This window comes from Canis lupus, chromosome 35 (assembly GCF_011100685.1).
Source record: "Canis lupus familiaris isolate Mischka breed German Shepherd chromosome 35, alternate assembly UU_Cfam_GSD_1.0, whole genome shotgun sequence".
NCBI lineage: Eukaryota > Metazoa > Chordata > Mammalia > Carnivora > Canidae > Canis > Canis lupus.
In genome coordinates this window covers 25,114,676-25,132,421 of record NC_049256.1, presented here as the reverse complement: position 1 = coordinate 25,132,421, position 17,746 = coordinate 25,114,676, and the positions used below count along the sequence as shown (strand labels likewise).

At 38.9% G+C, this 17,746-nt stretch overlaps 2 protein-coding genes across 2 annotated transcripts in view; one reads left to right on the top strand and one right to left on the bottom strand.

Moving 5' to 3' along the window:
- SLC17A1 (solute carrier family 17 member 1) overlaps positions 1-10,423 on the top strand; it is a 78,845-nt gene extending 68,422 nt beyond the window's left edge. Inside the window, exons 13-14 of the transcript XR_005384409.1 lie at positions 9,924-10,018; positions 10,201-10,423. The gene's annotated coding sequence lies outside the window, so the exon portion shown is untranslated. The remainder of the gene's footprint in view (positions 1-9,923; positions 10,019-10,200) is intronic.
- The window catches only part of LOC119877864 (histone H2A type 1-H-like), a 34,544-nt gene that overhangs the window by 6,996 nt on the left and 9,802 nt on the right, over positions 1-17,746 (bottom strand). Inside the window, exon 3 of the mRNA XM_038583973.1 lies at positions 4,937-5,128. Within this exon, the coding sequence (XP_038439901.1) occupies positions 5,052-5,128 (77 nt within the window). The 3' untranslated portion in view covers positions 4,937-5,051. The remainder of the gene's footprint in view (positions 1-4,936; positions 5,129-17,746) is intronic.

Below are 17,746 nucleotides of genomic sequence, written 5' to 3'. Positions count from 1 at the left end.
TTTTAGAATAAGGTGATATCCTCCTTTACTTTTCAGAATTATCTTAGGAAAGAAGAATTCTTTTCCCTACCCCACAACCTCCATCCCAAGAGAGCAAATGAGAGAAAGACCAATTTCCATCATCTCAAAAGCAGAATATTAAGGGGAAAGATTGAAAGCTAATCTGAGGGAGTTAGAGTGCGAGGTCCTTATTCCTTTCCAGTAGATTCCCTTAAGCTTTTCAGAATTTTCTGCATTGCCCTGTATTGCTCCAGGAGGTAAATGATTACCTCAAAACCTTTAGCCTTTATGTTACTTAATGGGAAGATTGTTTTGGGTGAGTGGTTTAATTTGTAACTTTTATTAATTGACTGGTAGACCAAGCTCATTAGACCTTCCTCAGGTTCCATGGCCAACTGAGGTCACTTTTCATCTTGCCTAATCTCCCCACTAGAATCAGTGTTCCTGCTTGTAGGATCCGGATACCCCATATCCCCTGTTTGCAATGCTGTTCACTATGTTCCTCATTAGGGTAGGGTATGTCATGTCCCCTTTGAGTCCTGTCTCCACCAGGACCATTTAGTAGAAGTAGGTTCTTCACAGGGCAAAGACTTAATATCCATTTTGGTTGACTCAAATGACTTTTGTGGTTTTCTGATGATAGCTATTGGACAAAGACCATTGAGCTTTCTGGGAAAATTCACAACCTGTGATTCTGCTCCCTTCCGTAACAGAACATTTCAGAAGACTCACATATACTTGTGTTCCATCCCCTTGGCTCCAGTTCTTTCTTGAGCCTACTTGAGACAAGAAGGCCCTTGGCAAAGCCATCAATGACTCCCATTCTGGTAAATCCGGTGGCCAGTTCCAAGGCTTTATCTGGTAAGGCTGACAGCTTTCTGTCACTCATTCCTTCCCTGGATTGTTTCACTTGATAGTCACCCATGATTCAGGCCTGATTTTCCTCATGCCTTATTGGGTCCTCCTTCTGAATCCCTTTAGCAGGTCCTCATGTTTTCTGTAACTTCTCATGTTGGTATGCCCAGGACTGTGGCCTTGAATTTCTTCCTTATTCAGACTCACTCCCAAGGTGAGCCTACAGTCTCTTTTCTTTACCTGCTCTTCCTCTGACTTCTTCCTGAGCCAGAACTTCAGCTCTTCAGCCTTTCAGCCACCCTCATCTTTCCTTGAGTATCCAGGGGTCATCTCAGTCTTCACATGAAGGACTCCTAAACCCCCTCCATTACTACCCTTGTCCCAGGCTCCCCATCTTGGCTGATGGCATCACCATTTCACCAGTTAATATTGCCCCAAACCTTGGAGTCTTCATTAATTAGTCTGCTAATTAGTCTTTCCCTCAGTGAGTGTTGAATCCACCAGCATGTTCTATCAGCTCTGCCTTCAGACCTTTTCCCAAGTCCCATTGCTTTTCATTTCCTCCATTCCTAATGCAATCACCTGCCCCTGGGGTAAATAAAGTAGACTCTTACCGGCTCCACTGTTTGTCCTCTCTCTTTCAGCTCATCTCCCCACAGTAGAATGTTGAAAATGTAAATACATATATTATAATTTACATAAATATGTAAATCCACTACTTACTGGTTTAAAGTCTTCCAAAGCCTTCTCAGTGAAATTAGGACAAAATGGACAAAATAGGACCAAATTTCATCTCTTTAAGGTGCTTCCAGACTTCACAACTTGGCCCTGCTCCCTGCTGACTCTACTCCATCCACTCTCCCTTTGCCTCCCCCTGAAAGTCGTTCCTGCCTTGGGGCCTTTACACTTACAGTTCTACCAAAATGCCCAAATCCCCAAGTTGATTTCAAATGTCTCATGATGTTATTTAAAAAGTAAAACATGGGGCAGCCCAGGTGGCTCAGCAGTTTAGCTCCTGCCTTTGGCCCTGGAGTCCCAGGATCAAGTTGAGTTCCCTGCATGGGGCCTGCTTCTCCTCCTTCTGTCTGTGTCTCTGCCTCTCTCTTTCTGTGTCTCTCATGAATAAATAAATAAAAATCTTAAAAATAAATAAATAAAAATAAAAAGTAAAACACTTGAAAATATTTTTTCCAAGAAACCTCTAATATGATGTTTGGATAGTAATCCCAGAAGATTATTAAGAGGGGGAAAAAAGGTTGAAGAATGCAACTCCAAACAAAAATCTAAAGAAATAGGTTCAAAAAACATGAATGCAAATTTGTAACCTGGGTAGGATGGATGCATGGAACAGTTAGTTGAGAACACTGAAAAGTGAATAGTAGCAGACAGGTTAGAGAAGAAGACCAGATTTGAGCAAAGAATTTTACTTACGTTATTTTACTTGTAATAAACTATAAAAATTACAAACCATAGGTAAAGTTTCTAAATTTCTATGTCCTAGATTTCTCTACCATTAATGGCTATAAAAACAAAAACCTCATTTTTGTGCTTTCCTTGGAATTACACATTTCTGGCTGTTGACCAATTAAAAAAAGTAGGCCTATGCCTTGTCTTTTTTTCCTTTTTCTCTGTCTTGACTGTAGGTGTAAGGTCTGAAAGTGTAGCACTGTGGGAAGACCATAAGATAGCAAGAATATGGATAAAGCCAATAAACTGATAGATTTTATCAGTCAGGATTGGGATGAGGTAAGAAATGGCCCCAAAATCTCAGTTACTTATAACAACAAAAGTTTATGTGATGTTGGTGATTCATGTCCATTGTATGCTGGCTGTAGCTGTGCATCATGTTTTCCTGACTCTAGGACTCAGTTTTATGAACGAGGTTTTATCTGGAACATGGCTTGTCTCTGGCAGAACTAAAAATAAATCATGATGAACTGGGTGCTGGCTTAAAAAAAGTTTTACAGGTTTTGCCTGGATGTCAGTTCTACTCACATTTCATGGGACAAAGCAAGTCATGTGGCCAAGCCCAGGAGAACCAAGGTAGAGAAATATAATCCTTTCCAAAGGAAGGCCAGGGAATATTTTTGAAAACTAATACAGCCTATCACAGTCCAGGCTTCTGTTAAACTGTGTTCAGTGAACTCTCCTTTCTGCACACAAAATATACTTTCTTCCTTCCTAAGACAGCCTACTCAAAAGTCTCATTTAACCAGACAGCCAGGCCTGATGCTCAAGATTCTTTTTTTTTTTTTAATTTCATTTATTTATTCATGAGAGACACACAGAGAGAGAGGCAGAGACACAGGCAGAGGGAGAAGCAGGCTCTACGCAGGGTGCCCGACATGAGACTTGATTCCAGGTCCCCAGGATCACAACCTGGGCCGAAGGCGGTGCTAAACCACTGAGCCACCCGGGCTGCCCCGATGTTCAAGATTCTTCTGATATTATCTCATCCATCAGAATGTGGCTTCTTGTTCCAGAAACCCATAGATTAACGAGATGCCTTCTGCTCTACACCTACCCACTGTCTAAGCTAGAACATGGGTAAGGCAACTGCAAACAGAGTGAACACACAGTAGTAGCTAGTTCAAAGAAATCTGAAATCACATAGGTAGCTATTTCAAGAGATGGCACATAGTCCCTAATGATCCTTCTGTACCTGGGAGGTACAGCAGTACTCCCAAAACATCTTTCTTCATGGCTCTTGGCTTTACCCTCTGGTTGGTTCATCCTTTTCTGTCATCCTCTTTGGCCATATTTGAAGAGTCCTTATAGACTGAGCAGATTTCTTGGCCCACCTCTGACAATAAAAAAATGAGTGATTCTCAAGTGACACTTTAACCTATGATCACTCACAGCCCCTTTAAAGCCTTTTTTATCCAGGTTGGTAGCTCTTTGATATTCTATCACTCAGAATGTTAATCAGTTTTCTTGTATATTTAGTTCTGATGAGGGAACAGAAGGCTAGATGAGGACAAAGCAGAAGCTTACACCCCATAAACGACCCACCCCACCTAGGTGGGATGTGTGTGAAATTCCTCAGGCACTCCTGGCTGCCCTAAAGCTAAGGGAAAGGAAGAACAAATTGGTAATTTATCGAGTTTATAGTCCTATAGACATGAGTCTCCCTCAGTTTACAAAATGTTTTAGTGATTTACAAGAAAAAAAGCATTCTTATCAATAACCTAACTTCCAAAAGGAAACTCCCAACTATCTTAATGTTAATGCTTTACTAGAGGGAAAAACAACCTTAATTTGACAATGACAAGGACCCCAGTATCTTGTAGGTCCTCTTAAGCATACAAAAGAGCCTCTTGAAAACCTCTCTTTTCGGAGGGGAACTGAGTGGGAAAAATTAGAGAGGGAGACAAACCATGAGAGACTCCTAACTCTGGGAAACAAACAAAGGGCTGTGGAAGGGGAGGTGGGGGTGAGGGTGGGGGGTGTTGGGGTAACTGAGTGACGGGCACTGAGGAGGGCACTTGATGGGATGAGCACTGGGTGTTATACTATATGTTGACAAATCGAATTTAAATAAAAATAAAATAAAATAAAGAAAACCTCTCTTCCTCCCCCAACTCCAAGGTATATAATCAGCCACCCCTCACAAACTTGGGGCAGCAGCTCTTCCTGCCTGCAGGTCCTGTCCCTGTGCTTTCATAAAACCACCATTGGTTTTATGATGTCTCAAGAATTCTTCCTTGCTTGTTGGCCCCAGACTTCATCCCCCCAAACCTCACCTGTATTCCAAAACTTATCAGTTACACATGCCAACAGCCATACCCATAACTCCTCTTGACATGTGATTCTCAATGTAATCTCTCCTTCCCTCCCCCCTTCTTTTAACCCTCTCTTCTCCTCCTACCTCCCGATTTTGGATATTACACTATTACACTTCAATAGGAAAGCCATCACCTTAGTTTCATTTTCTTGGGCCATTTTGCCAACTAAAGTTATTTACAGGACATTATCTTGGTCCACTGAGGGATTTTTTTGAAATGGTCACACCTTGATTTGGTAGTTGCAGAAGGCCAAGCTTAAAAAGGACTTTCTTACCTAAATAATTTCTCTATTTTACCTTTTCAGTGTTGCAGTTGAGAATTTTTAGTTTCTCCCTCAGTTTCTTTCATTCCCATTTGCAAACTGGCTGATGGCTTTTCAGATTGTCCTCTTTGTAATTCTGTCAAACGTAGTCAGGAGCAAATCACATAGTTTGCATTTGTTTTGCCAAAAACTTCACCAGAAATAATAGGCTTGATAGGGAAATTGCCTGTAAATTATCATAAGAGAAAATTTCTAAATGTTTCACGAGTGCAAATTAGGGACAACTGTCCTATTAAACCTTAATAACAGTTTCTTTTTCCCCATCCCATCCCTGAAGCCAATGCCAAAAACTGGTTATGTGTGTTTTTGTTTTCAATCATCCTAGGCTACGCTCTGCACTAAATTCTGTGTTGGTTAAGAGAGGTGCAGTTATGCTGTGCTAACAAGTGGAACCTTCGTCCATGATGTCTTATTTCATTCTCCATGTTACATGTGTAGCACAGACTGGCAGCATCTCTGTTCCACATTATCTTCATGCTGAGGCCAGGCTGATGGGCAGCCTCCATCTGAAATATTGCCAGTCTGGTGGCAGAAGAAAGAGAGTACGTGGAAAAATGTACAGCTGGAAATTAAACCTGTTATTTCTGCTCAAATTACATTGATCAAGGCAAGTCACATGATCCAGGTGGACAGCATATGGCAGAGAAGTACAATCCTTCCTCCAAGGAAGGCCGCTAAGTATCTGTGAACCATCATGTATTCTACACAGGAGTAGAATAGAAAAATAGAAAAAGCCTATTTCCCTCTGGCTTCGTTGAGCTACTGAATTAATATTCAGCTCTGTGCAACCTCAGGAAGATGACAGGACAATAACAACAAAGAAGCCTTGGGGTAGAACTGCCTGTCTCACCTCCTCAGGTCCTTCTGAACCACAGTGGCAAGAATTGGAGATAGGGACCCCTGGGGATGCTGTCGGGAACTCTCTGAAGCTTCACATTTTTCCTCAGAGAGGCCAGCCAGCCCTACCAGTCATTGATTCTATTGCTTTCAGCTGCAGTTACCATTGGCCTGCTCTGGGGAATGGACTTGGCCCTTCTTAAATGTTAGACCTTTGTCAGCTGGCACAGAAGCCGCATCAGACAAGGACACTGGAGAGACATTATGGAGGAGAAGCATTTGCTTAGTGGGTGTGGCTGCCCACACCCGCTCCCCAAGCTCCAGGACCACCTTGGGCTTCTGCAGAGAGGTGTGGAACCTCTGTAGCTGCCTGTCTTCTGAACTGGCTCCCTCAGGGCACAGCTGCCTGCAGGCCACGAGCAGACCCTTCCCAGTGAGGAGCATTCCCTCACACCCCAGAGCCTGGATTTCCAGCCAGTCCTGCAGGTACAATGCTCCAGAAGCTTCTTTGCAGTCCACTGAGCTCCACATGCCCCATCACTGGTGAGGTCTGGATCTCCATCCCTAGTACTTCCTTTCAGCCTGAAGGGTGGCAGTGGGCCTTTTCCTCTGCTCCTCGAAGCTCTGTGACTTAGAGTTCTCTTCTTTCTCACTAGCCATCTTCTCCTTTCTCCAGGCTGTTGAGTTAATAATTCTTCATATTAAACTTTGCTCATTCAGTTTACTTTGTGGTTTCTCTCTCCTGACTGGATGGACTGATATAGCTGTAGACTTGTCTTTTTTTGTATTATTGAATATTGAACCATTTGGATCATAGTTTGCTCATTATTTCCTGTTATCCCAGAGTCCCAGAGTGGATATCTAATCTTTAAGGCAGGAAATACATTGATCAGCATTGACCAATTTTGAGCATGTTCCTCATTAAGTTGACTATACTATTATGTTTTCTACATAAATAAAAATGAAATATGTTTTTGTGTAATTCATCTGTGATTCCATTTTCTTTTCATATTTTCCATAATTTTTCTACCTTTTTTTTGAAGGGAAAAACCCCCACAGCTAACACACACACACACACACACACAGAGATACATACACACAGAAATACATACACATACACACAGAAAGGGAGAGAGAACACCTACTTCAAAGAACAAGTGACTTTCATAAGTGATCATTCTTAGCTATCAAATGATGTCATTTCTTCTAATCTTAGGTTAATCTTCTTAAGAAGCTGTAGACTTTTCCCATTACTACACATTTTTGTTATATGTGCCCCAAATCTCCATAACTTTTGGGTAAATGTGATAATTTGTTGGGTATGTGGATTCCATTGTTTTATCTCATAGCCTCATAGTTAAAAAAGAGTATTTTGTGTTTGTTTTCTCATAGAAATGTCTTTGACTGCTTTGCTAAAATGGTCATTTTTGTTTTGTTTTGTTTTTAGATGTTTATATACTGTGCAATAAGTAAATTACCTAGAGAATTCCTTGATTAATGTTTCTAAATAAATCACAAAATGTCATCAAATAGTGATGGTGATATAAAGATTTAGTGTTGCAGCCCATCTCTCCTGGAAACAGTATGATATTTTGTCATCAAACATCATATTGGACTTCAGGTTGAGATATATTTGGCCCATATGTTATGAATACTACTAGTCTTGTTTTACTAAGTGCTTTTTTCAGTGAAATAAGTAATAACTAGGCACAGATGCCCTTTGAGCAAATTTTGAATTTAACACTTTTTGGGTCTTGGTTTTTTGGTTGTTGTTTTTTTTTTTACAAATGTTACATTTGATTTGAAAGCAAAAGCCCTGTTAAAATCTATGGTTTTTTAATTTATGTTTTTAAAATTTAACAATAAATAGTTAATAAAATAACATATAAAAAGTGAATAAGAGGACTGGGAAGGAGATATTTGATCATGAATTTTTAGGTTAAATATAATTTTTTGGTTTACTACTTGAAATCTCCATGTAAATTTCATACATTATACATATATATACAATTTGTTTTCTGGAAAAAAATAGACTAATTTATCAAGTCAATATTAAAGTCATATCCAAAAATATAGCCCCCCTTCATTGAACAGCAGACTTCATGACATTGTTTTGGAAGGCAATGAAATAAGTGATTTATTTGTGTGCAACTCAAGATATAAAATGACTTGTGAAGATAAGTAGGGTATTCTGAGGGACTGTAGCATTCATGTGAAAAACAATGAGCAAACACTTTCAGAAACAATGTTAAAGTAAAACAACTCCAAAATTTATGAATATTCTTCTACCAAATATAGAAACTTTTTTCAAGTTTTTATTGAAATTCCAGTTAGTTAACCTACATGCAATATAGTGATTAAACACTTCCATATAACAGCTGGTGCACTTACTCCTTTATCCCCATCACCTATCTCACCCATCCCCCTCCCACTTCCCCTCTGGTAACCATTAGTTTGTTCTCTAGAGTTAAGAGTCTGTTTCTTCATTTGCCCTCTCTTTTTTTTCTCTATGCTCATTTGTTTTGTTTCTAAAATTCCACATGTGAGTGAAATCACACGGTATTTGTCTTTCTCTAACTTATTTTGCTTAGCATTATACTCTCTAGCTTCCATACATGTTGTTGCAAACGGAAAGATTTCATTCTTTTTGATGGCTGAGTAATATTCCATTATCTATATCTATCACATCTTCTTTATCCATTCATCAGTCAATGGACATTTGGGCTCTTTACATAATTTGGCTATTGTCAATAATGTTGCTATAGGCCTCAGGGTGCATGTATCTCTTCAAATTAGTATTTTACTTTCTTTGGGTAAATACCTAGTAGTGCAATTTCTGGATGGTGGGGTAGTTCTGTTTTTAACTCTGACACTGTTGGTGGAAATGCGACTGGTGCAGCCACTCTGGAAAACAGTATGGAGGTTTCCCAAATGTTAGTTCTGAAAGAATTGAGAAGTTTTGTACCTGCTGGTCTTAGATATCACTCTTGCCCCGACCATTCTGCTCCCTAGTCACTGCCCTCTCAAATGAGATTATGTCAGAGAAACTATTGTCATGTAACTGTATTTTAAGTAAAAATTTTAAATTTTTAATGAAATTGATTCTTTTTGAAAGAGCAAAAAATAAAATCTCATTAAGGAAAAATATCAGAAATTTGGCATATATTATGTGATTTTATATTCACTGTAGCCGTAGGACCAAGTGTAGTAAACTGTAATCACACTAGTCACCTGTGATTTCATTATACCTCTTAACCACTTGTAGGGTTTTGCTTTTTCTCTGCTTTGGCTTCTCTTCAAATCACTTATCTTTTACTTTTTTTTCCAATAGGAAGAAAGTACATTTTATTTACATAAATCTGAGACCATTTAAATATAAGATTCTCTCTCAGACTTGATGACCAATATATCAAAATTACAAGATAACGTTACGTTCTAATATTTACCCAGAACAAAACAGTCCTATAATTCTCTTGACTGCTATCTCAAGAGCCATAGGCCAGAGCAAAATTAATTTTTATGGTGAAGAATAATGAATAAAATGGGAATAAGGACCAGCTCTAGGTTCTCAATACTATTGGTGATGAATTGAAAGGAAGTATTATGGTTAGGCATTATAAGTCCCCTATTATATATTTCCCCATGTTAATATATACTAAATTCCTTGAAAGGTTACTCCTGACTAGAATATACTTGGAGAAATGATACAGCCTTGGAGGTAAGGCAGTACTGGTCATGTACTACCTCACCTAGTGTGGTAATCAGCTTCTAAGACAGTGATGCTCCTTTGGTGATCAGGTTGTAATAGATAATACAGTTTCTTTTAGTCAGAAAGCATCAGAACATAGCAACTGTCTAATTCCCAGCAACAGGCTTCCCTGTACCACCTTGTGGGGTACTCTGCCATGAGGCAATTGAGCTAAGACTAAAAGTTTACATGCTTCCTTCCATTGCTTGCTAATCCCATCACCATGTAAGCCCAGGTCCTTACATCATTGAAAGAAAAGCCCTAAAATAAGGTTTCCCCACCCAGCCACTATTGGCTACATATTTATTTTTCTTTCTCAAACACTGTGTTGTTATCATGATGCCAAAAACAACTGTATTTTGCTCTCTTACCCTAGGATAGCTCCACAAATGCCCTAACCAAAAAACATGGCCAGTGCTGTTCAAGACCCCATTGGGTGGGCTGTTCTCCCTACCTGCCAGAGGTGCCAAGGTAGGTCACTTCCTACTCTCATCCTCTGCAACCATGGGCATCAGGAGTTCCTCTGTTGGTGATAATTCTCAGTGGACTACTTTGGGATGCCTTTGTCATTCAAATCAAGGATTGTTTTTAGAGTACTGTGAGTATATAAAATAAAAGTTGTGATAAATGAAAGTATCTCTTTATATTGGCAGTGCTGCTGAGAATCAGACATTTGCTATGTTCTGATGCTTTCTGACTAAAAGAAGCTGCATTATCTATTATAACCTGATTGCCAAAGGAGCGTTGCCATCTCAGAAGCTGACTACCACACTAGGTATACAGTTAAATCATGGGAGAGTATGATTGTCTTAGCGTTGGCCATGGTTAAATGCCATACTTAATCATTTTTGTCTAATATTCCACAACAAAGACATAAGGTGGTGACAAGAACTGTTTTTCACAGGTTCTTGACATTAATGACAATAAAACTATTATTTCACTATTGAACATATGATGTTAGACTTTTTTAATCCATTCAGTAATAATTTTTAATATTTATCCCATTATCCTCAGTTTATTAAGAGTGTTTAAAGTACCTATAGTGAGCATTTTCAGATGTGTTTTTAGTAACCATTGTTATGAATATAGTGCTGTAGCAATATTGACTTACTAATTTGGTCAATCACTTTTATGGATGTACCAGTATTGAATCATCTTTGTGTTCTGGGGCAGAACCGGAATCATGTGAGGCAGTCCTCAAGGCCTCTAGCTGCAGATAAACTACTTAAACATCATCAGAAACTAAAGTGTTGTCAAAAGATCTAAGTTTGCAAAATACAAGCTGTGATTAACTATGTCTTCTTTGTTTATAATGCCTCTGAATCACACAGTTCCTTTGATAAGATCTGATGCATCTTCTTGTTGAATTTATTATTTACAGATGTGATAAACACTCGAATTCACCAGGTTGATTACAATTAATTCTACTTATTTTTAGGATTGCAAAATATGCTCATGAGTACTCCCCTCTGTCTTTTAGTCAAACATGTGAATTTATTTCCAGGCATGTCTTTCAGCTCTTCTGAAGCAACCTTGTGCAATGGCACTGTTTCTAGAAAGACTCTAAGGATTTGTTAACTGGAATGGATATGGGAGAGACAGTTTCTCAAACAAAGGAGGAGCTCTAAGGAGAAAAACCTATAAATGCTCCCATGGTGATGCAGGAGAGCTTGGTCCTTGTCTCACAGAGTCAAAGAATGAATCTCGTGGACAACCGAGAGTGAGTAAAATGCTAGAAGCTTATTAAGCAGAAATATAGAGAAAGCTCTCAGAAGTGAGAGGGATCCCCAGCAGGGTTGCCACTGAGGGCTTTTATGGTCTGTCTTTTATTGGAAACTGACCAGGGAACTTGGCAAATTTCTTATCAATATCAGGGTGGATATTTAGAACAAACATGGAGGACTTTTAACTATCATAATAAACAAGATGTTTCTGCAAATATCATGAGCATAAACAAGGTTTTCCATTCTCTCAGGTTAATATCTCCTCTATAACATTTCTCTACATCTGGGATTTTTGTGATGACTTAGTAGCCATTAAAAGGGGATACTCCCTAACATTTTGGAGCTAGGGAGCTAGGTTTATTTTTTTCTGTTTTTAAGGTCTTAATCTCTGTTTTCTTGGGATGGGTAGGAGCCTGACTCTGGGCCTTTCCCTTATCTTTCCCTGCCTAGCCCCATCTGCCCCAAAATCATTCCTACATCAATGGTGCCCATGCATTTCGGTCTTTAAGATTTTTCTACTGTAAGACCAGAGTATTGTGAGCACTGAGTCAGTCCTTTTTGGAAAGGGGCCATATCATCTGTTTTCACTACTTAAATTATTGTTATTCCATAGGTCTGAGATACAAGGATTTGGAGCCTGGGAAAAGCCTTCAATTTAGAAAAGTCTATAATGGGAATAATGAGCAGACTTTATTTCCAATCTATTTTCTTTAGTGCAGGGAGAAGGAGTTCTTCCCTCCTCTCAGGAAACAAATTACGATTTGAAGCCAAAGAACAAGTGAGTGTTAAAAGTATTCTTTTGCCTCTCCTTGTTCTGTCACTGTGCATTTCATTTAGGGGCCACTCTCAAATGTATGGTTTTGTCAATTTTAATAGTAAAACAGCCACCTGTTTTACCAGAAAAAATGGGTTAATTTGGGAATAGAGAGGAATTGTAGTTTGGGACACACAAACTGTGGCAAACCATAGGCAAGTCCAGAGATCAAAGGAGAGGAACATTACTGGGTAGAGAAAAGGAGGAGGCTGAAAGGGGCTGCTTTAAAGGAAAGCCCATTGGAGGAAAGTGAGAGTTCAGGGTGGTGATAGTTTTTCATTCGCTGAGTTGTGGTCTTTTCTTATTGGCTGAGCTTGTTGCTGGGCGAAGAGAAAGTCTTCCTTTCTCCTGCTGGTGTAGTAAAATATGCTTCTTCGTTTTGGGAATGCAACAGAGCAGAAAAGCTAGACATGAGAGTTCCTCCTTCTGGCTTCCAGACTCCATTTTTAAATGAGGTTTCCTTTCATATTTTAGACAGGGATGTGCTGGTAAATATTTAATGACTGGCTTTACGAGAAAAATAAGTGCCCCACACATATATATATGTGTGTTAATAAAATTCATGATACTGCTTGAAGGTTGATGAAAAAATGTCTATTAAATACTTCTTTACATAGTTTTAAAAATAAATTTTAAGCTAAAATGCTTCCTTGATTTTCAGGTTAGATATATAACTTCAAATGAGTTGCTATTTCTTGCAAAGTCTACTATCCATTTTTATAATTTTATTGCTAACAAGAGTGTCACAAAATCAAAATACAAATAATTGCTTGACTACTATCCACTTCATCACAGAAGTCACTCACACCACTGATCAATGAGCTTAGTGCTGACATAAATGTTGGATATTTTCTTTTATTTCTTTTTTAAAAATTTCACCAAATCAGAAAAATGTATGTCAGAATATTACTCAGATGTCAATGACATGAGCTTCCTGAGTCAGATAGTTTTTGAATACTGGAAGAATTTTTTTTCTTAATATTTAATTTATTTGTTCATGAGAGACACACAGAGAGAGGCAGAGACATAGGCAGAGGGAGAAGCAGGCGCCTCGAGGGGAGCCCAATGTGGGACTTGATCCCAGTACTCCAGGCCCTCGCCCTAAGCCAAAGGCAGATGCCAAACACTGAGCCACCCAGGCCCCCCCGGAAGAATATTTTTAAAATATTTTGAGCTATATATAGTATAATAGCTATGATACATCCCACTCTTAGGTTTAATCCATGCTGTCTCCAAGATGTTCTAGATAATCAACAAAATCTTGTAGTTGGATAGTCAACAAAACAGTAAGTAAAGTCCTGATTTATAGCATTCATTGATTCCCATGGTGTAAAAAATGCTACAAGGCTGATTTCTAGCTACTAGCTACTGGAATCAGAGTTGGAAAGAGATATGCAACAGCATGCCATTAAATGGCACTCTATCATTCAGATAGAATTGGTGAAAATAGCTTTAGAAGCAGAGATAATAGTAAATGTTGGCAAATAACTGGGAAGTGGTGAGTATTTTCACCCATTATAAATTTCTTTAATTGCAATTTTATGTAATTTAACTTTTTAATAATGGTGTCATTGGATAAACCAACCTGCAAATTTCCTGAAATGTAATGATTGGGCCTTATAAGCAGGTTTGCACTCACTGGAGCCAGCTCTGGCACAACCAGTGTTGTGGTGACAACTTATAGGGATTAGGACACCTCAATGCCTTTGATGATGCTCTTCTGTCTCCCTCACTGGATCTCACCCTTTTCTTTACAGGGGCATTTAGTGGCTCCCTCATCCAGGCCTGGCTCAAATAGTCTTGTCCTTGGAGAACTCTTCTCACCCTCCCTGCCTCTAGTCGGAACAGGCTCTCAACTCAACTTGGTAGTTCTCAAACATTTATATATATATAATCTGCTATAGCAACAGCTTTCTTTAAGCTCTTATGATTTCCTGAAATTATCAGGTTCATTTATTCACTTTCCTATCCATAAAGCTCCCTAAAAGATTGTCTAGTCTGCCACAAATTTCTCAGGGCCAGGAGCAGTATCTAGCACATGGGCATGCTCAGTAAGCCTCAATTAATGAATGGATGGATGGCATTTTAAGTCCTTAAGTATATTGGCACTCCAAGGCTAACTCGTATACTTCCACAGTTTATTTTTCCTTAAAAGTAGCACTTGGTTCATTTTTATATTATTCTGTTCAGGACTTCTGCGTGAACTCTAGTAATTGCGATTGATTTCAAGTTTTCCTGTGCTACTTTTGTCAAATTTTAATTAGAGTAATACTAGCTCACAGAACTCCACAGAGGTTACTATATTTTTCAATCGGTATCCAAAACCTGGGATTTAAAAAAAAGTTTCCAACAGAAATAGAAGGCATCTGATCAAAAATGTATCATCAGAGAACTGTATTCAAAAGTCATTAGAAATAATCTACTCTGTTGACTGTGTTACACAATTGACAATTAGTCTTACTCATTTCATTTTGTTTTCCATTTCAGAATTTGCTTATTTTCCTTTAGATTTTATTTTACCCTGTGAAACATTAACATGGTTCACATTTCCCTCTTTTTTAAACAAAAGTAGCACTCGATACACAATTTTTCTTTCTTTCTTTCTTCACTTCACAATATATCATGGAGCTCTTTCTCTACCAGCACAAGAAGACTGTATTCCAACCAGATGAGAATTCATCCACCTGGTATGCAGCAAGCCAATAAAAACTGACATGAAGCTTTTGCAGTGAAGGAAGACAAGCTATTTATTGATTGGTGTAGTGCCACCCAGGAGAGCAGGGAGTTCACACTCAAAAGCTGTGAACTGCCTGATGGCTTACAAGCTGAGAGGTGTAAAGGGTGAAAATTCAGGGTAAGGGTGTCAGAGTCTTGGACCAATGTCTTGATTCATTAGGGATTAAGCCAGGTGAAATATTTCCTTTCTTGATCATCTTGTCCCTTATGGTGTCTTCCATTCTGGTTTTGGTGTGATCGTATTGAGGTGGTCATTCTGCTTCAGAATAAGAACAGAGGGGCCTGATCCTTGTGCTTTGGGGACCCGGAAGTGGGAAACATTCTCGGCAGATTGTGGTGGTGATGTCATATCTAGAATACAGGGACAGAGTTCTATATCCTGTGACTTTTATTTTTTTTAAGATTTTATTTATTGGGCAGCCCCGGTGGCTCAGCGGTTTAGCGCCACCTGCAGTCCAGGATGTGATCCTGGAGACCCAGGATCGAGTCCCACGTCGGGCTCCCTGCATGGAGCCTGCTTCTCTCTCTGCCTGTGTCTCTGCCTCTCTTTCGCTCTCTCTGAATAAATAAATAAATCTTAAAAAAAAAAAAAAGATTTTATTTATTTATTCATGAGAGACAGAGAGAGAGAGAGATACCACAATATATTACCACATATATTAAATTGTTTTACACTCATCAGCAATGTGTTAGTGTGCCCATTTCTCCTCAGCATTGTCAACTGGGTGAGTCGTAGGATTTTTCACCTAATAGACAAAAATGGATATTCCTGTATAGTTTTAATTTGCCCTTTATTTTGATTATAAATGAACTTTTTTTTCCCATTTAAGGGCCATCTGCCTTGTGTTTCCTCTGTAAACTTTCTTTTCATCTAGTTAAATAAGAATAAACTGAATTTGGCTTCTTTAGGATGTTATGTCATTCTCTCCATCTTACTTATTCAAGTCTACTTTTGAGTCTTTTAGGAGTGTTTAAAGGTTTTTTTTTTTCAGTTAGGTTTCACATGCACATACACATTATTTTAATGTGCTTCACTTTGTTGCACTTCACAAATACTATGTCTTTTATAAATTGAAGAATTGTGGCAACCGGTTCTTTGTGGAGCAAGCCTATTGCACCATTTTTGTCTTTTTGTGTCTCTGTGTCACATTTTGGTAATTTTTGCAATATTTCAAACATTTTCTTTATCATTACTTTCTTTTTTTTTTTTTTTAATTTTTTTTTTATTTATTGATGATAGTCACAGAGAGAGAGAGAGAGAGAGAGAGAGGCAGAGACACAGGCAGAGGGAGAAGCAGACTCCATGCACCAGGAGCCTGACGTGGGATTTGATCCTGGGTCTCCAGGATCGCGCCCTGGGCCAAAGGCAGGCGCCAAACCGCTGCGCCACCCAGGGATCCCTCTTTATCATTACTTTCATTTTGGTGATCTGTGACCAGGGATTACAATTCGCTGGAAGCTCAGGTGATGCTTAGATTTTTTTTTTTTTAGAAATAAGGTATTTTTTAATTAAGGTACATTCATGGGGTTTTTTAGACATAACGCCACGTACTAAAAAATAAGTGTTTCTCTTAAATTTTCTGTATTTTCCTTCCTCTTCGTTCAACCACCTCAGCATTCTAATTTGGAGACAAAAGCAAGAGTACTTTCTTTTTTCCTTCGTACTCAATACTCTTTTTAGGAATATCGGGCATAGCTTCAGAATCTGCATGAGTGCTTCTGTTTCACCTATTTACTTAATGCTTTTGAATGGATTCAATGCCTCGGATTCCTGTGTCTTCAACTGTGATTTTCATCTCTCTTTGAATGAAACACAAGGATTAAGAGCTAAGACATCAGTATTGTTGCTACAAAAAAGGAGGGGCAAAAATTAAGGGCAGAATGCATTAATTTTCTGTTATGCTAGCACATGGTAGGTGGAACTTTCCGTGGGCAGAGTTAGTTGTGGCTTTGATTTGTCAGACAGTCTCTTGCAAGTGACAGAAGTCAAACCGAAATAGTATTTTTAAAGATGGGCCAAAAGTGGGGGCGAAATTTAGTGCTCTGTAGACTGGGCACTTAAGCTCAAAAGTTAAGGGCCTTTGGAACAAGTACAGTGGCTGAGATTGGGTTTAAATGCTGCTCCCTCTCTTCCCCACCCCGAACGTCCAAAAATCATTTTTCTTGTTCCCTTTCATTTCACTTTTCAATATTTTTAAAGGGTCAGAGACCCTTCTTCAGCAGCTCCAAAGTCTTATTCACATCCCTCATAAAAGAAAGAAAACGTGTACTCAAGGGGCAGAGCTAAAAATCTCTGAAACTTCTTTCATTGGCTCAGCTCAGGCTCTTTTCCCACCTTTTGGGGGGCGGGGGGCAGGGAGGCGGATAATGTGTCCCAGGAGAGCAATTCTACTGACTGCAAGGCTGAGGCACTAGAGGAATGGGCACTTCTGTTTTGGCACCCATTGTCCCAACGTTTTTCAAGTCACAGTGTTCTGCTCCACCCGAAATCCATTTAGTGGGCACCTAGAGCTTTTTTAAAAATTATTATTATTATTATTTTTTTTTTTTTTTAATGAGAAAGGTTAGAACAATTAAAATCTAATGACAAAGTTTCAGGTAAAACCCCTTCTCACAGAGTAATTTATGGGAAGGTTATCAAGAAAACATTTTATTAGGGGCACCTGGGTGACTAAGTCGGTTAAGCGTTTGCCTTTAGCTCAGGTTATGATCTCAGGGTCCTGGGATGGAGCTCAGGGGGGAGTTTGCTTCTCCCTCTGCCTGCTGCTTCCCCTACTTGTGTGCTCTCTCTCTCTCTCTCTCTCTCTCTGTCAAATAAGTAAAATCAAAAAAAGAAAGAAAGAGAGAGAGAAGAAAGAAAGAAAGAAGAAAGGAAAGAAAGAAAGAAAAAGAAAGAAAGAAAGAAAGAAAGAAAGAAAGAAAGAA